The sequence below is a fragment of the Heterocephalus glaber genome, unplaced genomic scaffold (assembly GCF_053883595.1).
Source record: "Heterocephalus glaber isolate CG9 unplaced genomic scaffold, H.glaber_assembly_v1.0 deba00001556, whole genome shotgun sequence".
NCBI lineage: Eukaryota > Metazoa > Chordata > Mammalia > Rodentia > Bathyergidae > Heterocephalus > Heterocephalus glaber.
Window position 1 is genome coordinate 5274154 of NW_028258347.1, and position 22745 is coordinate 5296898.

Below are 22745 nucleotides of genomic sequence, written 5' to 3' on the forward strand. Positions count from 1 at the left end.
ACATTATTCTAAACATGAAAAACTAAAATAAAATGTTCAACAGAAGTGGGTAGTCAATAGATTATGGCATAGATAACCTGTGGATACATCATTTTGAAAAAGTGCTCAGTGGCACAGAAAGGAATGGCTTCCCAACATAATGTTCAGTGGGGAAATGAGCAGGAAATAAAATGAGAATTAAGTAAATAACTTTGGTGAATTTCAATATATGTATGGGTAAAGGATTAGAAGAACATTCATTTTGGTTTATTTCTGCCTGGTAAGATTATGAAAATTTTCCTTTATTTTCTCTGTTTACCATATTTCCAAAAATAAACATGAGCTACTGTTATAATTTTAAAAGTTGGTAAATATGTACAATGTTTTCCTGAAGAACTGAGCAGTTCATTAAAGGTATAAACAAAGGTAACATTATCTTATTAACCAGTGCCTATTTTATCAATAAAAGTTGAGGTTCCTTATAAAAATATCTATGATAATTTAGAAATAATTTTAAAAACAAGAGTAAAGAAAAAACAAATTTGAATGAAATGTTGAGTCTGACAAGTAAAAGCAGAACCCGGATCTGCCGGCCCTAACAATGGCTTCATTGAGTGGGTTGCACCCTAAGTTGGATGACGGCTTCTAGAGGTCGCACGCGAAGGACACAGCCTCAGCAGGGGCTAGACTTCACTGCCTCAGGGAAGCAAAGGTTTTCAGCCCTGCACTCTAGAGATACGAATGTGAGACTGAGCTAGCAGGTCCAGATGGATGAGGTGAAGGCCCTGTGAGGACATCCCTGAAGCAGAAACTTCTGGACACTGCGGTGCAGCATCCATCCCTCTGTGAAGGTTGCAGGTGGAGCTGTAATACACAACTCTGAGAGCAGCTGTCCACAGCATGTGCTGACTGGTTCTCCCTGCAACAGAGCCCATGAGGAGGGTTTGTGCAGGCTCATGGCCCTGAGTGTGGTGGGCTTGTTCAGTGACTTGCTTTGAACCTGTAGAATTTGATACAGATGACAGAGTATCAGTTCCATGGTTATATTGCAGGAAACTGTTCATGTCCATCTTATTGGAGAATTTCTCCTTTGCTGGTTTTGATGGGGTAAGTGGCCATGTTTGGGTAACCATGTGGCAAACAACTGAGGACAGACATCAGTCACACACCAGCTGGAAACAGACCCACAGTGAGTAGCTCCAAAGAACTGAGTCTTGCCGACAGCCACAAACAGAGCTTGCAAGTGGCTCCTTCTTGGGGAGCCTTTCAAGGAGCCCCAGCCCCACTGGGCACCAGAGGCCTGGGACAGATACTAGGTCCAGATTCCTGGGCCACAGGCACTGTGAGATAATGAACGGGCATTGTTTTAAGGCACCACATTTTTGGTGACTTGTGACACAGCAATAGATAACTAAGTGCAATCATATTCTTAGGGGCTTGGGACTTCAGACTGGACCTGACTATATCCAGGACCCATGTCATCAGCCACTTCTCTGCTATCCTTGAGTTTATCTCCTTGAGCAAATTTACCTTAACTATCTTAGATACATGATCATATTGTTTAAATGACAGGGATACATTAGAGAAATGTGGTCTAGGTGGCTTTATTGTGTGAATGGCACAGAATGTAGGTTCCTAGTCATACATGGTACAGCCAACTGCAGCCAGCCTACCTGTGCACCTACAAACCTGTACTGCATGTTGCTGTTCCTGGTGCTATGGGCAAGTCTAGCACCACAGTAAGCTTAACTCCGAACACATCTGAATGTAGAGAATAGACTGCAAACCCATAACATAAAAAATGACAAAAGGTACAAGTGCATAGTCACTCACCAGGACGGAGTCTCTCTGAGTGAGTCAGGGAGTGAATGTGAGGTCCAAGGGCATTACTGCTCTCCACTCTGGATTTATAAACGCTGTCCACTTATAGGATGCTCATTCTATACACAAAGCACTGTGCTTTCTTCAACAATGAATTAAACAGCCTACTTTATAGCAACTTAATTTTATTTTATAAACTTAATTATTTAAACACTTGAGTCTTTTATAATAACACAGCTTACAGCATATATACATTGTACAGCTATACAAAAATAATTCCTTTCTTTTCATTTATTTTTGGGGTGCTGGGGATTGAAGCCAGAGCCTTGCACATGCTAGGCATGCACAGTACTACTGGGCTACACTCCCAGCCCACTTTAAAAATATCTATTCTGTGAGCTTTTTTAAATTTAAGAATTTTTTTTCACTTAAAATGCTTTTGATTCATAACTCTCAACAGGAATATACACCCTTAGTCCTACACAGGGTCAAGATTATCAATAGCTCTGTCTGCTGCTTCCACATCTTGTCTACTGGAAAGCTTCAGGGCAATGACAGACATAGATCTGTCACTTCCTATGATGGTGGTGTCTCTTCTGGAATCCTCCTGCAGGGGCTGCATGAGGCCTCTGAGCAGGTGCCACTGTTCAGATAGATGACTGTAATTGTCACTTTCCTGTTGCTGGGACACAATATCTGATGCCCACAGCTTAAAACAGAAAAGGTTATATTTGCCTCATGGTTTCAGGAGAGGTCAGTCCCTGGTTAGCTGGCTCCAAAGCAGAAACATCATGGTGGAGGGTATGGTGCAGCAAAAATGCTTAGTTCATGGGAAGCAGAGCAAAGGAGCAGTGCCAGGGAGGAAGGGGACAGGGACAGAGGTCATGCCTTCATAACCCACCCAGACACACCCAGAAGTGGCTTTACTAATCTTCCAGGTGACTCCCAAGCCAAGCACAGTGACACAGCTGAGCTTAACCACCCTACTGTCCTTGGGTTTGCCAGGTTTGTTTCTATCTTGAGGCACAGATTTACTTGGAAGCAGAGAGTGTACCTTGGACTTTTCTCTCTGTTAATGAAATCTTTCAGGGTTGGGGTCCATGTCTTCACACATTTTAAGGAGCTTGTTGGAGTTTTCAAGAGCCTCTCCTGAACACTTCCTGTGAATTTCATGGAGGCATTCTTTCTTTTCCCCAGAAGTTTCCTTTTGTCTTGCTTCTTCTTCAGCTAAGCATTCCTGTTCCAGTTCTATCATAATCTTTGGGGTTGGCTGAGATGTTTTTAGGTGGTGCACTACTGTAATTAACTATTTGTGGCCCGTGTCTCTAGTGATACCTTTACTTAAGCACTTTCCATATTGAATTGTAATTTTGTGTTTAGCTATCTGCCTCTCTCCTATTAGACAGTGAATGCTGCAGGGACAGGGACTGATTCATCTCTGTAACCCTGGAACCTGGCCCAGAGCTGTCACTCAGGTTCTTTGGAAATGTTTTTTGAGTTAATTAATTACTTCTCAAGACAGTGTAAACAAATCAACAATTTTGTTCCAAAGATATTTATTGATGTCAGCAAGGTGGCAAACACTGGGCCAGATGCCAGGGATTCAGACACAAATGAATCATGGTTTCTCTGCCTAAAGTTGCCAGAGCCTAAAAGAGAGGTGGTCCATGAGAAAGGACAACACAGAGCAGCCAGAAGCTTCTGAGAGGTGTGAAGGTGAGCCACACAAGGATGCCATTTGTGAAGGTCATGAACTATTGAATATGGATGATGTTGCACGGATCAACCTATTAAAGATTAGCTGCTAAATAGAGGCAGAATAATTTGTGAGCTGACAGGGTCTAGATCTGTAAGGTTTTAATCCTAAGCATGGAAACATGACCGACCTTTGACCCCTAAGCAAATAGTAGGGTAGCTCAAGTGGATAAACCAGAAAAGTGGTCACATCGTGGACAAATAAGATGGTGGTGCATTCATGGGATTAGGGGTGAACAAGGATGCTGTCTTAGACTGCCAACTTTGGAAGAAAATTATTTTATTTTTCAATGTCTTACTTTCCTAAGCTAATTGCTATCAAAATAAATTGTGAAAAAAAGTGTAAGTTTTGGAATTCCAGCTCAAGTGATTTTTGGTGTTATCTAAAAAGGAAAACCACAGTTACCAATGTGTTAGTTATTGATGGCTGTGTAACAAATGAGCCACAGTGACATTTCTTACTCTCAGTGCCTGAGGGTCAGAAATCTAGGCACCCTAGCCAAGTTGTCTCCACAAGGTGCCATCAGCTGTCAGCTGGGACTGTAGTCCTTGAGGTTGGATGGGGAAGGGCCACTTTCCAGTCACCCATGAGGTGGATGGTGGGCTTCAGATTCTCGTGGGCTGCTGGGCTGAAGACATCTGGCTTCTGGTAGATTTTGGATGCAAACTGACCCAGCCCTTGCCATGAGGGCTTCTCCATAGAGCAGCTGAATTCCTGCAGAACAACAAGCATGGCCCCACTTACTGCTCTTATTTCTCAGAAATGTCTCAGCAAGTTTTGCTTTGTCATTGAGAGACAACAATGATGTACTGAGGGGAGCATGGAACTGAGGCAGCACCAGATGACCTGCTCCTGTATCTGCTCTTGTCCTCTCCCTCTCCAACCTTCTCAGTCAGGCAAAATGGACAATGGAAAAGTTTTAGATCAGCTAGGATTTCTGGATGCCCTGAGCTGAGGCATGAACACCTCATTCATCCTTCACACGCCTCCTGAACCTCTGCTCAGTACCTACTGCTGTGCTGGATGCCAGGGTGCAGTGGTGTTATGGGTGGATCATGTCCTCCAAGTAATTTACGTAGCAGCATCCTAAGCCTTGGAATGTGACCTAGAGATGCGGGCCTGACAGGGGAACCATGCTAGAATGAGGCCATTAGTGGATATGAGTGTTTTTGTAAGAAGAGAAATATGGACACAGAGACACATGGGTAGGAGATACAGAGACATAGGGAAGAGATTCTGTGAGCATGGAGATGACTGGCTGCAAGCTCAGAAGAGAGGCTTGGAGCAGATCCTCAGAGACTTCAGAAGGGGATGGCACCATGGGCATCCTGACTTTGGACATCTCACCTCCAGAACATCCAGAAAATGGATTTCAATTCCTCAAGCCCCCCAGTTTGTGGTCCTTTGTTAGGGAAGCCCTAGGATACTAATGCCAGGGATGAGCAGAATGGATCCATTTCTAGCAGCCAGGGAGTTACAGTCCAGCGGAGACATGGGTGTTAATCAGATAACCAGATGACAAACAGATAATTGCAACCCAAAAGAAACTCTCAAGAAAAGGAACTGCTCTGTGAACACACACAGTAAAGACCCCATGGACCTCCACATCCTCAGACCTGAAGGATAGCAGGTGTTAACTTGGGAGAGATGTGCATTCACCTCACACAACTCCTGGAGGATTCTAGACAAAACCTTGCTTGGAAAAATTCCAGCCATCTGGGTCCTTCCTGGGATTGTAACTGTTTAGGAGCAGGCATGTGACTGTCAATCCATGCATCCCATCTTGGGACTGTTCTTTTCTTTCCTTTTTCCTGTTTTCTCTCCTGTGCTGGGTGGGAATAAGAAACGTGGAAACATTCATTGCTATAGGCAGCTGTCTTGTGCCCAAGAGGCAGAACACCCTGAGGCATCTCTGATGGGAATAGGCAGGGCAGGACCAAAGCTGGGAGCTAGGAGCCTGGCCTGGAATCAGAGTGTTGTGCATGTAACCTAGACCTGGGCTCTACTAATCTGGAGATGAACCCACCCTTGAATCAGCACCAAGAGGACTCTGAGGTTGTGATCAGTAAGAATTGGAAAGGCCACTCCTTTTCTCATAGATTGTGGAAGGAAAGTGCCCTTTCTCATCTGGCCAGCCTTGAATGATTGTTTCTTAAAATCTAGAACTCAAGTATGCTCTAGATTCATTGGCTGTATCCATAATTCTGTCAAAAATGTATATATTTTTTCTGCCAAGCTGTTGGAATCACAATTTTCAAGTTTGGCAAAGGATTATTTTCCCATGAGAGATACTATTTTTTGACTGCAACTTTTCCCCATTACACTATAACAATTACCAAGGTCTGGCTTCTGGTAACAAAGCACCCTGTAAGTATCAGCAAGGCTGGCCACAGGGCAGCATATGCTCATAGAGTTGGGCAATTTGTGGGCAGCTACGGCTTGGCCTATGAGCTTAGAGCTGCCAAGCATGTTTCTGAATATAGTGCTGCCAAAATACAGGCACTTGGGTGCACACACACAAACACATGTGCACATACAATGAATACATACATATATGCACACACATACACACTCATGCACACACACAGCTTTTTTTTTTTCTTTTGAGAAAATGAAACTAATAAAGCATATGGAGGAGGCAGCAGCACACTCATTGATCATGTGTGAGTCTAGCTTCTCATCTCTTAAGAGCAGAAGCTTAGTTTCAGGGAAATCATCCACAGTGATGCCTGTATTTCTGCTTGAGTTCTGAATGGGAGACCAACTGGAAAACATTAAAATTTGAAAAAATGGCAAAGTTGCATACTTTATTAGTGAAGTGATAGGATGGATCACGTGTGATTTTAGGGTGCCATATCTTATTTTCTAATGTGACTTGCGGACCTATTCTTATCTGGCAAGGGATTCAGGCAGGCTTTGGTACATTCCCTTGTACCCAGGAAAATCTCCATCACTGGTCGCATGTCACCTTGGATTCTAAACTCACACCCTGCCTGCCCATAACCATTCAGCCCCTAAGATAAAGTCTAAGTCTCAGCCAGGGTTAAAGTAAAATCCTGTCTGTTGGTGCAATTCATTAAAAGACAATTTGCCCATTAGAGCTACTTAACGTGTCTTCAGTATATTTATGCCATAAACAAAATCAATAGAGATGATCAATAAAAGGAATTACTGCAAATTTCCTGACAGCTGTGTGGTGGCTGCAGCTGGGAAGCTGCAGCCAAGGGGCGGGCCACCTGATTGGGCCATGCAGGCGAGTTTGTCACCCAGCCATGGGAAGACAGTCTAAATGGGCTGCCATAGTGCCAGGCTGCGGCCTAAGGGCTGCCCACCTTCCTTGGCTGGTTATGCACAGGTGATTCCTGGATCTCAGCCTTGGTCTGGGCAGAAAAGGGCTAGATGAAGTCTTGAGTCTGGGGTCTTTTGATTTTTGCTCAAGTTCACTGGAACTGAGAGACTCTGCAGGACCAGGAACATGAGCCAAGGGAGGCTGAAGCAGGCTCCCTTCCCCACATGGCCACACTGCATGTTTATTGCTGTTTCTCTGCCTCCCCACTAGCAAAGACTCACAGCGCCTCATGGGATGACAGCACCAAGCATGGCCCACATGGACAGGAAGGGGCTGTCCTGGATCTGGACACAGGGATGACAACTGGGCCAGCACAGGGGAGATCATGGCTGTGGATGCAGATGGCCACGACCCCTTTTCTCTTTCCTTTTTTTTTTTTTTTTTTTTGCCATGCTGGGGACTGAACCCAGGACCTTCACTCTGAGCTATAGCCACAGCCCTTTTTCACTTTTTAGTTTGAGACAGGGTCTTGCTAAGTCACTGAGCTGCCCAGGTTGGGCTTGAACTTGCCATCCTCTTGCCTCAGCTTCCCAGAGTTCTGGGATTACAGGTGTGCACCACCCTGTCTGGCCCTTGTCCCTCTTGAATGCTGATCCCACCCACACTTGGATGACTCTCTCCAGAAGCTGGGTTATGAGAGAATCAGATGTTCTTTCTGTCCTTGAATGTTGGGAATTTTGCTCATGACAGCTGTTGCTGATTGGTGACCTATGGTAGAAGGGAGTGACAAGGGAGTGACAGAGCCCTGCCCAGGGGACTTGATGTGTGACAGGCAAGGCCTGGCCTTCCCCTCCCCTGCTGACCCTACAACCCAACTCTTAACCCTTCCCCAGGCATTCTTGAAGTTCCTGTGGGTTCCTGGTCAAAAATACAGATACTTTCCTTGACTCTCACAGGTTCCTACAGGATTGGAGGCACAGGAATCTCCCTGTTGAGCTAGCACCCAGGGTCCCTGAACATGTGGACTCACCATCCTGGGCTCCACGTGGAGAGTCACAGTCCTGGGCCCTGTGTGTTGAGCCACTTTCCTGGGCCCCACATGGAGAGTTGCTGGCCTGAGTCCCACGTGTTGAGACTGTCCTGGACCCATGGGTTGAGTTGCTGTCCTGAATCCCATGTGTTCAATGTCTTGGGCCTCATGTGTTGAGTCACTGTCCTAGGCCCTATGTGTTGAGTCACTGTCCTAGGCACTATTGTGTTAAGTTGCTGCCTTGGGCCCAAAGTGTTAAGGTAATGACCTGGGCCCCATTGATCAAGTTTCTGTACTGGGCCCTGTGAATTGAGTTGCTGTCCTGGGCCTCATGTTGATGGAGACCACCCTGAGTGAGTTGCAAATTCATAAACTGGCTTTTCATATTAAAAGTCTGAGTCTGCCTATTAGCCCAAATGGCTTGCCTGAAGAGCCAGCAGTTGGTGTGTGGGAACAGAACAGTTCCCCACACCACTGGTCACAGCAGAGGTCTCAATGATCTGTGATGCTGTGATGTCTTGGATGGCAAGACAATAATGGAGCTAAGGGCAGCATGACTCATAAAGAAAACTCCTATGGAGGCAGAAATTAATCTATAGGAAAAAACAAATTTCTCAATGAATGAGCTGTTCCTGCTAGAATGTTTTGTTCCCTTGTTGCTAGGACCCTGCTCACATCAGTGCTTTTTACTCCACTGTTCCCTGCACTGCCCCTTACCCCTTCAAGAAGCTGTATGTTCAATAGATAGTGTCAAGCTCCAGGGGACAGTGTTTTAGCCTGAGAAGAGCTCTGACTGCCCTGGGCTCATTTATGCAGTAGGGATCCTGTCTGGTCTTTATCCTGCTTCTGTACCCTTGGCCAGGTGATTGGAAGTTTGTGCAGCTTCCAATACCATGTGCTGACTTTGTTCTGAGCCGCAGGTGTTGATTCACTGACCTAGGCCCATGGGTTGAATCTCTATCCTGGACAGCATGTGGAGAGTTGCTATCCTGGCCCCAGGTGTACATTCACTCTCCTGAGACCCACGTGTTGAGTCACTGTTCTGGGCCACATGTGTTGAGTCTCTCTGTGCAGGGCTCCATGTGTCAGTCCCTTTCCTGGGCTCCATAAGTTGAGTCACTGTTCTGGGCCCTATGTTTCAAGTCTCCGGTCTGGACCCCTTGTGTGGAGTCATTGTCCTGGGCCCACTGTGTTGTCTCCATCCTTGCTCTCATATGTTGAACTTCTTTCCTGGGCCCCATGGGTTGAGTCAATGTCTTGGGTCCCACATATTGAATCTCTGTCCTGGACCCATGTTCTTTATCCAGGACAGCATGTGTTGAGTCACTACCTTGAGCCCCATGTATTGAGTCTCTGTCTTGAGTCCCATGTGATGAGTAGCTGTCCTAGGCCCCATGTGTTGAGCCTTTTTTTTTTTTTTGGTACCAGGGATTGAACTCAGGTCCTTGTGCCTGCATAGCAGGCGGAAAAATGACTGAGCTAAACCCCTAGCCTGTTGAGTCACTATTCTGAGCCCCATGTGGAGTCACTGTCCTGGGCCCTGTGTTGAGTCATTCTCCTGGGCCCCAGGTGCTGAGTCACTGTTCATGGCTCCATGTGGACAGTCACTGTCCTAGGCTCCATGTTTTGAGATGCTGTCCTGGGCCCCATGTGTTGAGTTACTGTCTTTGGTTGCATGTGTTGATAGTCTCTCCTGAACCCCATGTAGACTCTGTCCTGAGCCACATATGGAGTCTCTCTCCTGGGCCCTATGTGACCAAAATATTAATTGGTTCATTGTGCCCAGAGAAGTGAATGGAAGTGTATGACCCATGGTGCAGATTGTAACTGGAAGCAGCTAGAGCTCATAGTGTTTGGGTGTAAACTACATACAGGAAATGGAGTCTGGTTGTACTCACTGGAGTGTCAGTATATCTACATTACAGATTTGGTGAGTGCACCTATGTGAGGCTTCTATTGTGAATGTTAGTTTGGCCTGGAAAGTGACATGCTGCTCTGTTGCAAAGAGCCTGTACAGTTGTGAAGGTTTCACTCATATTAACTCCGTTAGAATCCTAAATCACTTTCAAGAATGTTCTGCTGTTTTAACTATAGTGTGTACACTATGATATTCACTGGTCCACTGTGCCCCATAGAAGTGAAAGGATTTGTTTGACCTATGATGCAGTTTGTAACTGCAAGAAGCTTGAGTGTTTGTGTATGACCTACATACAAGGAATGGAGTCTGACTCTACTCACTGGAATATCTGCCTATCTCCATTACAAATTTGTACAGTGCACCTAATGAAGCTTCTATTGTGAATGGCAGCTTGGCATAGAAAGTGCCATGCAGCTCTATTGCAAAGAAAGAGCCTGGAGAGTTCTGAAGCTTTCACTAATATGATTCTGCTCTTTTAAGTGAAGTTTGCACACTAAAATATTCACAGGTCCATTGTATTCCAAGGAACTGAATGGAAGTGTATGACTTTTGGAGATGTTTGTAACTACAAGCAATCTAGAACTCAGTGTTTGGGTATAAACTACATACAGGGAATGCAGTCTGGGTGTACTCATTGGAGTGTCTATCTGTATTATACATTCATAGAGTGCATCTATATGAGGCTTCCATTGTGAATCACAGTTTGGCTGGGAAAGTGCCACACAGCTGTTGCAAATAAAGGGTCTGGAGAGTTCTGAATATTTCACTAATATTAACTGTATGTTAGAAGCCCAGTTGCCTTTCTGGAATGCTTCTGCTGTTTTACCTGAAGTTTGCACACAAAGATATTCATTGATCCATTGTAACCCAAGGATGAATGAAGAAAATATGGTATCTATACATGATGGAATATTACTTCACTATAAAGGAGAATAAATTCAAGACATTTGTAGGAAAATAGATACACCTTGAAAATGTTAGCCAATTAAATCAAATAAGCTTAAATGCTTTAAAAATGCAGAAAGTTTTCTGTACAAATATATAACAATTTTCTGTCAAAATGGCATGAAATGAACTCATGATACTGTCAACTGTTTCCATATTATATGCTCAAAGAACTATTTCACATTTCCCACAAATCAAGTGTATATTTCATTAAAATACTGAATACTTTTGGTTTAATTATATCCTACAAATGGGACTAACACTGAATACTTTATTTTTATTATTCATTTATTTATTTATTTGTTTATTTATTTATTTATATATTTTGGTACCTGGGATTGAATGCAGGTCCTTGCACTTGCGGAGTAGGCACTGAAGCCACTGAGCTAAATCCCCGGCCCTACACTCAATACTTTAGAAACACAGTACTAACCAAATTACATTTGTAAAAATAGAAGAAAAGAGAGATTCTGTGGAAATATCCTGAAACTATAGTCATTATTTTTGTTAAATTTTACTGTATTCATTTCATTAAACAAAACAAAATCATACATAGAAAACATACAGTACAATTTGTTATTGTTTATATTGTGAAAATATCACATTCTTCCTGGTAGCATACATGGAGGAAATAATAACAACTTTTAGCATATTGTAATGCTACATGGCACTGCATCCATAACTGTAGTTACTATGGGGCCCATGCCATTTTGTACTCTACAAAAGAAACACTGTACTTTCTCATTCTTATTAACATCTCTCGACTGTCCCACCCATGCGTGGTAACTATCACTAAATTCTCTGCTTCTTTAAAGTTGTAAATTTTATATACTAACAAATATAATCAAGCTTTAATTCATCTGTGTGGCAGACTTCATATAATGACCTTGGTTAATCTACTTTGTCACAAAAGAAGTATTTCAAGACTCAATAAAATTTCATTGCACAAATAAACTGTACTTTACCCATATAACTAGGGGATGGTTTGCATATAAAATGTTCCTTAAAGGTGATGTATGGAAGACTCAAATGCAGGGTGGTGTTTTTCTGAATCTAACATTATTATGCACTTTCCAACCTCATCCATGCATTAGTCCACAGATATATTGGAGGAAGATTGTCTCTGCAAGTGTGCTTTGAAACAGTGTATCTCATTCTTGACACGCTTCTCTGTCTATGTCACTCTGATTCTCAGCTTTTTCACTTTTGGTTTTTATACTAAATCTCATTTTGAGTTTCTGCATGTTTTCTGATATTATAAAAATAAAACATTTTCATAAATTATTTACATAGGCTTTCTTTTCATTGGGAGTTCTTTCAAAACTTTCTGGGTAATTGGAAAAATGGAAGGATTTCCCATATTTATTGCATATATATGGCTCCCCTCTCATGAATATTTCATGACTTTGAATGTAGAGAAAAATAAAACATTGCCAACATTGTTCTTATGTGTTCAGATTCCTGGTCTATGAATTCTTTCAGGTATATACTAATACTGAGTACTGAAAGACTTTTATATTGCATACAAAGAAAGGGCTTCTCTGCACTGTCCTTTGATGTCAGTGCAAGTCACTTCATATATTCAAAGTTAATTTCCCTTCTTATTTTTTAAATGTCTTTGATGACTACTAGAGTAACTGAAAGCCTTTTCCATATTGTTTACATACAGTGTTTCTACACTGTGATTCCTTTCATGCCCTTGACAATTCCTGTGTGCTGAAAGCTTTCTCTCATTGCTTACATATATAGGGTTTCTCCCCAGTGAGTCCTTTCATGTATTTTATAATGACTTTGTGTCCTGAAAGCTTTCCCCCACTGGTTACATGCATAGGGCTTCTCTCCAGTGTGAATCCTTTCATGTGTTTTACAATGACTTTGTCTCCTGAAAGCTTTCCTACATTGGTTATATACATAGGGCTTCTCTCCAGTGTGAGTCCTTTCATGTGTTTTACAATGACTATATAGAGAAAGCTTTCCCACATTGCTTGCATACATAGGGTTTCTCCCCAGTGTGTGTCATTTCATGTATTTTACAATTACTCTGTGTCCTGAAAGCTTTCTCACATTGCTTACATACAAAGGGTTTTTCCCGTGAGTCCTTTCATGTGATTGACAATTATGTGTCCTAAAAGCTTTCCCATATTGTTTACATACAAAGGGTTTTTCTCCAGTGTGAGTCCTTTCATGTGTTTTACAATTACTCTGTGTCCCAAAAACTTTCCCACATTGCCTACATACATAGTTTCTCCCCAATGTGGATCCTTTCATGTATTTGGTAAGAACTGTGTGTCTTGAAAGCTTTCCCACATTGCTTACATACAAAGGGTTTCTCCCCTGTATGAGTTCGTTCATGTCCTTGACACCCCTGGTGTGTTCTGAAAGCTTTCCCACATTGCTTACATACAAAGGGTTTCTCCCCAGTGTGAGTTCGTTCATGTCTTTGACATGCCTGGTGTACCCTGAAAGCTTTCCCACATTGCTTACATACAAAGGGTTTTTCTCCAGAGTGAGTCCTTTCATGTGTTTTATAATTACTCTGTGTCCTGAAAGCTTTCCCACATTGTTTACATACAACAGGTTTTTCCCCTGTGTGAGTCCTTTCATGTGATTGACAATTATCATGTGTCCTAAAAGCTTTCCCACATTGTTTACATACAAAGGGTTTTTCTCCAGTGTGAGTCTTTTCATGTGTTTTACAAGTACTCTGTGACCTGAAAGCTTTCCCACATTGCTTACATACATACGGTTTCTCCCCAGTGTGAGTTCGTTCATGTCCTTGACACACCTGGTATGTCCTGAAAGCTTTCCCACATTGCTTACATACATACGGTTTCTCCCCAGTGTGGATCCTTTCATGTATTTGGCACCCCTGATGTGTCCTGAAAGCTTTCCCACATTGTTTACATACAAAGGGTTTTTCTCCAGTGTGAGTCCTTTCATGTGTCTGACAAGTACTCTGTGTCCTGAAAGCTTTCCCACACTGCTTACATACATATGGTTTATCTCCAGTGTGAGTTCGTTCATGTCCTTGACACCCCTGGTGTGTCCTGAAAGCTTTCCCACATTGCTTACATACAAAGGGTTTCTCTCCAGTGTGAGTCCTTTCATGTATTTGACAATGACTCTGTTTGCTGAAAGCTTTCCCACATTGCTTACAAACATAGGGTTTCCCCATAATGTGAGTTCTTTCATGACTACCAAATGAAGTTTTATTATTTAACAGTTTCCAACTGTGTTTGTATACATAGGAGTCTACTGCAGTGTGAGCTCTTTCATGTTTCTGAATATCATGGTGAGAATTCAAACTTTTCCCCCATTTTATATATGTATAGGTATTCACCCTACTGTCATTTCTTTCCTGGATTTTATCATAGTTGGGTGAACTGAAGGGTCTCACATCTTGATTATACACAAAGGATTTCTCTTCAGTATTACTTCCTTCAGTGCACTCAGAGTAGGATTTTGCACATTGCTTATATCCATAAAGTTTTTCTTCAGGATTTGTCTCTGCATGTTTCTGAAAGGACTGAAAGTCAGTGGAGGTTTTCCCATGTCTGTTACAGTTAGACAGCTTCTGTTCAAATCCATGGAGTTCATATGATTGGAGTCCAGTGTTATGTATGATTGGCACAGTTGGTGATGAGTGACCAATCAGAGGCTTTCTGCATGCAAGGCTTTCACCCAGTTTTATGCCAAGCAGGTTCATGTGCACGTTTGTATCAGGAGTCATAAAAACTATCTCTCCACATTGATACCATAACTTATATTGACAGCATTTATCTACCTCTGCACTTCTGTCAAAGAAAAAAAATAACAAAACCACCAGTCACATTTAAAAATGTCTTTATAGCAATATTTACCAGGAAGAGATCTGATTTGATGTCCCCTAAGCATATTTGATCATGAATTTACTGTACATTCTGAACGAGGGCTTAGAAACAGCTTTTACCAAAACAGTATCATTTGGGAGTTTGGAATTGATAGGTTTGTAATACATACTGGTTATTTTCATTTGGAACAAGTGGTACATATATATATACCATATGCTGATTATTTTTCACACCTTTTTCTTCTCTCACCCTACACCTCTCTCTTCCACTGAGCCTCTTTACCCTCTCCAAAATGTCTTCCTCTCTTTTCTATAACATCTCTCCTTTATTTTACTTAATTCATATCTTGCATTTCTCATACAAAATACATGTGATATTGAATATTCTGTGTTTATTTCATTTAATGTAATATAGGCTCCAGATCCATCCATTTTTTTTTTGGCAAATGACATCATTTCATTCTCCTTTATGGCTGAATACCATCCCATTATATATACACACCCTATTATTTTCTCTGCTGAAGAATGAACCCAAGGTTTTAGCACTGAGTTACATTCTCAGAGTTATTTATCTTTTATTATGAGGTTGATTCTTATCAATCACTAAGTTGCTCAGGCTAAGCATGAATGTGGCTCAGCTTCCATGCATGTTCCATCCTGGCCAAGTTATTCCATTGTCCCTTTCTACTTATCTTTGAATGGGCATCTACACTGTTTCCTTTCACTTTGTAAGTTTTACTGCTGAAAACATGGATATGCGTGTATCCATTTAATATGATTACTTTAATTTTGGGGGAATACACCCAGTATAATTATAGATGAATAAAACAGAAGTTCTATTTTTACTTTTTTGAGCAAGCCCATTTCCATAGATGTTATACTACAGTGACATTCCCACCAACATGAGAAAGTGCCTTATAGTACTGTATTTTGGAACATAAATAGACTAAATGCTTTTAAGGATTGTTTGAAAACAGCTATTATCAAAACAGGGGCATTGATTTCAATTTTGAATAATTCCTCAATGTTACCAATGTTGCAAATACTGAATGAATATGCCACATTTAAATACATATGGCATTACTTTCACAATTTGATTTAAAAAAGCAGTCTTTTGAAAATAGATGTATATGTAATTAGATATGTTGCATTTGACTCTCAAACAGAAATTTATTTATATATACAATTCATCAATACATACATACAATTTCATGTAAGAGTTTTATAATCTTGAGCATGGAAAACTGTTATTATACATTAGATAATGTCACTTGTGACATAATATCAATACTCCCTACATTTCAAATATTGTGACATTCCAAATATTCAATTGTCAGATTCTAGATACTAAACATGTATGCATTTTTGGAGGAATTTTGTGCAATTAAAGAAATCTTAACATGGCCTCATTTTGTTGTTTGTTTTTGATTTTTGAGACAAGGTCTCCCTATGTAGTTCAGGTTGACCTCAAACTCACTATGTAGCACAGGCTGGCCTCAAACTCCTACCAATCCTCCTGACTCAGTTGCCTAAGTGCTGGGATTACAGGCACATGTCACCACATCTAGCTTTCTATATTTTTTTAAACATGCTCTCATTTGTGTAGTTTGCTTGGTTTTAATATTTCTGACCTTTGAAGAATATTCTTGTTAGTACATATTACCTGAGATTTTTCCTGTAATTTTGGTGCTCATCTTCAATTTGCTGCTGGTTATCCCAGTTTCTTCCTAAAGTGTAGAAAAAGAAACGTAATGATGAGTTACTACATTACATAAAAATTATCTTCCAATTAGATTCATGGTACAATGTGACCATGCCTAGAAGATTTATCAAAAATACTTCCATATTCCAATAAAGTAAATGGCACTGGTGGGCAATAACCAATGCTCCCTGATTGCATACATGAGAAATGCTATCTTGCTTACCTACAGCAGCCACATTCCTAAAGTTCTCCCACATCACATCTCTGTGGAGCTCCTTCTGGGATGGATCCAGCAAAGCCCACTCCTCCATGGTGAAGCCCACAGCCACATCCTCAAAGGTCACTGCCTCCTAAATCAGCCGAAATATATTCCCAGGAAGAAGAGTGAGACTCACAACACGAAATATCTCAAATCTACTCATAAAAAGCTGAAATGAGGCTGAGTCCCACAGACGTTTACTTCATCTTTTGGTCATCAAACACTTATTCTTCATCCACATGCACTTGCCACACAGGAACTGTGATGGCAGGTGGGAATTCACTGCTAAAGAAAGAGCAGAATGGGAATAGTGGTTCTCCTGCTGGTTGGCCCCAGTTTTATTTCTACACTCTCTGTAAAGCATGGTTCATGGAGAGAGCCTACTAGATCAAACATGGGGTAAAAAGAACTGGGGTGGATGAATATCTAATGATTTTCTCTGACAGAACATTGAAAATATGTCTATTTTCAAATTATTATTTAAGAAATAGATCCCTTCCTCCTGATTGTATTTAGATAGCATTGTGAAACTTGAAACTAGTTTCATAAAGTTGTAATTAAACACAAAGTAATATTCATGAATGGCAAAAATGAAAAGTAGTACAGTATTCATTAGAGAATACTAACAATAAAATCAGATTAAGGAAGATATATTATCTTATAGCTCATGAAATGCTTACCTGTCACAAAGATATAAAAATTTCTAAGATATAAGAGAATGGGAAATGTGAGGATGAACCAACCATCTGAATGTCATGCCCCTAGCCACAGGCTTCATCTGTGTATCCAGCCCAAGAAAGATGATGGGATGCACCCTGGCTCATATGGCCAGCCCAGGGAGTTTGGGGAGAATAGTCATCAGAAATTGAGGACAAATGGTAAATGGAGTACAAATCGTACTCAAAGAGACCACAATAAAAGACAAGAAAAGACTACTCAACAGCTAATAAACAACATTAAAAGACCAACTTAAGGCTTATGGAGTTACCAAAACACTAGAAGACAAAATAGATGGAATTAGTAATGTTTACACAAAACATAGAAAAATCCCCAAAGATGAGGAGTTAAAAATAGAAGCAAGTCTTAGAGAACACCAAAAATCTATGATAAGTAAAAAAGTTCACAAGGCATATCTTCATTTTACTGTCAGATATCCAAAACCCACAGCAGCAAAAATTTAAAGCAGAAAAAAATCACCTATAACTGGTAAACTTGTTAGAATTACAACAGACTTCTTAACACAAAATTTAAAGGGCAGAAGAACTTACAGTGATGTATTTAAACCCTAAGGTGAATAACTTCCAACCTAGTTTAACTTACCCAGCAGTCTTTCAAAATAGATGGAGCAATGAGGACATTTCATGAAAAAGACCAGCTTGAGGCAAATGAATGCTAAATCAGCACTTCAGAAAGTACTCAAGAATAACCTAGTCAGAAACATCAAAGCCAAAATACATATTCTTCCTTTAATGATCTATGTGTTTTAATGACTGTGTGGATTACAAATGAGGCATGTTGTTTCCTCCTCTCAGACTTATGACCCATTTTCTTTTTTGTATAGTTCTGCACATATTGATAGAACATCAATGTCTTTTTCTGTACAGTATACTTTGTTTATACAGTACTCTATTTTTTGCTAACTGTACTGTACAGTACAGTACTCTAGTTTTAGGTTCTGTTATATATTACAGTGCTGCATATAAGAGTTGTGCAAAAGAAAGCAAAGTCACCAAGTTGGAGTTTCCTTTGACCATTTCTTTGTCCTGAATATTGTAAAGTACATACTGTATACAATTCCTCCTTTAGCATACCATTAATTTAGTGACCTAATCACAGGAACAGGACTGAGTCATTAAATAAAGAATACACATAGTTTATTGTATTTTAGGCACATTCACTAAGCACATTTTGCAAATAAGCACAGCATTCATGAGAAGACAAATATCTTCAAACTATGTATTACTTCTATAATGTCTAATACTGGGGACAAATAAGCTACTTTATATATTTTGGATATTGAGACCAAAAAAGCAACCTCAAAAATATGTGGTTTCTCTATTTTGATGCAGAAGGCAGTGATTTGGAGCATGGTTTTATGAGACCCATTGATCACATACAACGTAAGTAGAACAGCTGTAACAAAGGCCATTTATCATTTATCAGTGCACTTTTTATTGGGCTCATGTCTAAGGATTATTTACTTCGAACATTTCCTTGGGGGATAATAAAGATGATTCATTAGAGTTAAATTTTCAGATGTAAACAAACTTTTAGAAGTGATTTTACCTTTGAACCTTTTTGGTATGTAGAAATGTCTCATATCTTATGGGTGCACACATTTTCTCAAAGGTTATACATACACTTGCAAACCATAGGAAACAATTGAAAAATTAAGTATCACTGCTATTCTTGGCACTCTGATGGTTTTATGTGTTTAATTTTTACCTTATGTGCCAAGCTAGTAAGCTCCTCTACTACTTTGTATGTCTTTCTATCCTCCGTGGTGTTTACTATAAAGGGGGACAGGGCAGTGGCTTTATTAATGCCAGTTTCACTGTCAAGGATATTTGCCATTTGCAGTGAGATTTACAGAGAATTAAGTTCATGGTTTTATGATATCTTGTTAGCAATATTTTAGGTTCATTGGTTCCTTGTAATGACCTGCAAAAACTCCATTATTACTGAGCCAAACTGCATTTTAAGATACAGCTTCTAGCAATATCAACTATGTGATCAATGTAATTTGAAGAATTCATGGAGAGGGCATATGAGGAAATATAGAATTAGGTGCTTTGATTTGCTAAAGATCATATCTGGATTGCATCTGTTTTGCAATCATGATTATGTTTTTTCTTTTTAATTCTTTAATTGGTACATTTTAGGTATACAATACGTTTACATTTATCATTGGTTGCTTGTACCTGTATGTGATATATCTTAGTTCTTTCCCCCCATTAGCTGTGAGCCCTTCACCCCCTCCACCCTTCCCTATTTACATGGATTTTTGTTTCCATTTTTTCTCCTTTCTCATGATTATTCCTTTCCATTCTCCCCTTTCCTCTTCCCTTCCCACCACCCCTACACCTTTGGACCTTTTCCTATTTCAAATTATCAATTATTCATTTTAATCATTTTAATCCTTACAGTTTCACTTTCTCACATTAGAGAAACTATTCAGTATTTACATATGTGTGTCCTATTTATTTCACTTAAAGGTATGGCCTCAATATGCATCCATTTAGCTATAAATGTCTCTAGTTTCTCATTCTTCATGGCTGAGTAGTATTCCTTTTTATTAAAAAACCACATCTTCTTTATCCAGTTTACAGTTGATGGGCACTTGAGCTGTTTCCAAGCTTTAGCTATTACAAATTGTGCCACTATAAACATGGGTGCACATATATCACTGTGGCATGATTCTTTTAATTCTTTGGGGAAGATACCCAGCAGGGGAATTGTTGGGTCAAATGGGACCTCTAGTTCTTTGAGGTATCTCCATACTGATTTCCACAGTGCCTGCACCAGTCTGCACTCCACCAACAATGGAGAAGGGTTCCTTTCTCTCCACACCCCCACCAGCATTTGTTATTGGTTGATTTCTTAATAACAGCCATTCTTTCTGGGGTGAGGTGGAATCTCAGTGTTGTTTTCATCTGCATCTCTTGAATGACCAGTGATGTTGAACATTTTTTCATATATTTATTTGCTCCTTTTACTTCTTTGTCTGAGAAATGTCTGTTCATTTCGGAGGCCCATTTTTGAATTGGGTCTTTGAATTTAGGGGGGTCTGATTTTTTTCAATTCTTTATATATTCTTGACAGTAGACCTTTGTCTGAGGTACAACTGCTAAAAATTTCTTCCCCCATTGTAGGTTGCCTCTTAGCTCTGTTAGTGGTTTCTCTTCCAGTGCAGAAGCTTCTTAATGTGATGAGATCCCAGCTGTTGATTCTTTGTGCTAGTTTCTGTGCTACTGAAGATTTGTTCATAAAGTCTTTTCCTATGGCAATGTCATCAAGAGTTCTACCTAACTTGGCTTCCAGCAAGTTTAGTGTTTCTGTCTTAATATTTAGATCTTTAATCCACTTTGATCATAGTTCAGTGCATGGTGATAGGTATGGGTCTAGTTTTAATCTTTGGCAGGTTGAAATCCAACTTTTCCCACACCATTTATTAAATAGGCTATCTTTCCTCCAATGAGGGTGATTGGCTCCTTTGTCAAAAGTGAGGTGGCTGAGTATGTCTGGAGTTGTTTCTGCATCTACTAATCTATTCCACTGATCCTATTTCTTTGCCAGTACCATGCTGTTTTTGTCACAGTAGCTTTGTAGTATAGTTTCAAGTTGGGGATTATGATACCCCCAGCCATGTCTCTGTTGCCTAGAATTGCTTTTGCTATTCTAGGTTTCTTCTGATTCCAAATGAATTTTTCAATTGTTTTCTCTTGTTTTGTGAAGTATACTGTTGGAATTTCAATCGGCATTGCATTAAATCTATATAGTAGTTTTGGAAGTATGGCCATTTTCACTATATTGGTTCTTCCTGCCCAGGAACAAGGGATATCTTTCCATTTTCTTATATCCTCTTCGATCTCCTTTTTCAGAGTGCTGTAGTTTTCAGTGTAGAGGTCTTTTGCTTCCTTTGTTAGGTTGATTCCTAGGTATTGCATTTTTTTAGATGCTATTGTAAAAGGAATTATTTCCCAAATTTCTCTTTCAATGAGTCTGTTATTTGCGTATAAGAAGGCTGTTGTTTTTTGAGTGTTGACCTTGTATGCAGCTACTCTATTGAATTTGTCAATTAGGTCTCAAAGACTTTTGACTGAGTTTTTTGGGTCTTCTATGTAAAATATCATATCATCACCAAATAATAGCAGTTCAACTTCTTCCTTTCCTATCTTTATTCCTTTTCTTTCTTTCTCTTTTCTAATTGCTGTGGCTAATGTTTCCAGGACAATATTGAAAAGGAGTGGTAATAGTGGGCATCCCTGTCTTGTTCCTGATTTTAGTGTGAAAGTTTTCAGTTTTTGACCATTTAGTATGACGTTGGCTATTGGTTTTTTATAGATAGCCTTAATTAGGTTGAGATAAAGACCTTCTATTCCAATTTTCTGTAGGGTTTATCATGAACAGGTGTTGGATTTTGTCAAATCCCTTATCTGCATCTATTGAGATGATCATATGGTTTTTCTCCTTGACTCTGTTAATATAGTGTATTACATTTATTGATTTATGTATATTGAACCATCCTTGCATCCCTGGGATAAATCCGACTTGGTCAGGGTGTATGATCTTCTTGATGACCCTCTCTATTCTGTTTGCCAGTATCTTGTTGAGGATTTTTGCATCTGTGTTCATTAGGGAGATTGGTCTGTAGTTCTCTTTTTGGGTTGAGTCATTCCCTGGTTTGGGAATCAAAGTAATACTTTCTTGCAAGAATGAATTTGGAAGCCTTGCTTCCCTTTCAATTTCCTTGATGAGTTTAAAGAGTAAAGGTGATAGTTCTTCTTTAAATGTCTTGTAGAATTCAGCAGTGAAGCCATCAGAACCTGGACTTTTATTTGTTGGTAAATTTTTTATTACATTTTCAATTTCACTCATTGTAATTGAGGTGTTTAGAATTTCAATATCTTCTTCATTTAACTTTGGCAATTCATATGTACCTAGGAATCTAGCCATTTCTTCTGGGTTTTCCATCTTATTGGGATATAGGTTCTCAAAGTAGGTATTGATGATCCTCTGGATTTCTTCTGGGTCCACTGTAATTTCATCCTTTTCATTCCTTATTGCATGGATTCGGGCCTTTTCTTTCCTTTTTCTGATAAGGTTGGCTAAGAGTTTGTCAATTTTGTTTATTTTTTTGAAGAACCAACTCTTGGCTTCATTAATTTTTTGTATCATTCTCTTAGTCTCCATTGAATTGATTTCTCCTCTGATCTTTATAATTTCCTCCCTTGTATGAGCTTTGGAGTTGTCATGCTCTTCTTTTTCTAGAAGCTTGAGGTTCAGCATCAGGTTGTTTAATTGGGCTCGTTCTGTTTTTGTAATATACGTATTCACTGCTATGAATTTCCCTCATAAGACTGCTTTCATTGTGTCCCATAGATTCCAATATGTTGTATTGTCACTGTCATTTAATTGAAGAAACTGTCTGTTTTCTTCTTTAATTTCCTCTGTGACCTATTGGTTATTCAGGAGTGTGTTGTTCAATTTCCATGTG

At 40.0% G+C, this 22745-nt stretch overlaps 1 protein-coding gene across 2 annotated transcripts; it reads right to left on the reverse strand.

Moving 5' to 3' along the window:
- Window positions 1–1968: 1968 nt before the first annotated feature.
- LOC101697862 (zinc finger protein 878-like) lies at window positions 1969–17084 on the reverse strand. Of its 2 annotated transcripts, none has more exons than XM_087190831.1 (3): window positions 16493–17084; window positions 16231–16294; window positions 1969–4270 (listed from the first exon to the last, which is right to left on the reverse strand). In XM_087190831.1, exons 1-3 carry the CDS (start codon window positions 16578–16580, stop codon window positions 4162–4164), a joined length of 261 nt encoding a protein of 86 aa, XP_087046957.1. In that variant the 5' UTR covers window positions 16581–17084; the 3' UTR covers window positions 1969–4161. The 2 variants fall into 2 exon arrangements, with proteins under 2 accessions (XP_087046957.1, XP_087046956.1); XM_087190830.1 differs by having other exon boundaries at window positions 1969–14532; window positions 16493–16622.
- Between the last annotated feature and the right edge of the window lie 5661 nt (window positions 17085–22745).

What these genes read in the sequence shown, in the direction of transcription:
- LOC101697862 (XM_087190830.1), bottom strand. Translation starts at nt 16,580, where the DNA reads ATGGAGGAGTGGGCTTTGCTGGATCCATCCCAGAAGGAGCTCCACAGA. An exon ending in TAGGAATGTGGCTGCTGTAG is followed by an intron (nt 16,295 to 16,492) that starts GTAAGCAAGATA and finishes TCTACACTTTAG; the next exon opens with GAAGAAACTGGGATAACCAG. An exon ending in AATTACAGGAAAAATCTCAG is followed by an intron (nt 14,533 to 16,230) that starts GTAATATGTACT and finishes TTTCTTTGACAG; the next exon opens with AAGTGCAGAGGTAGATAAAT.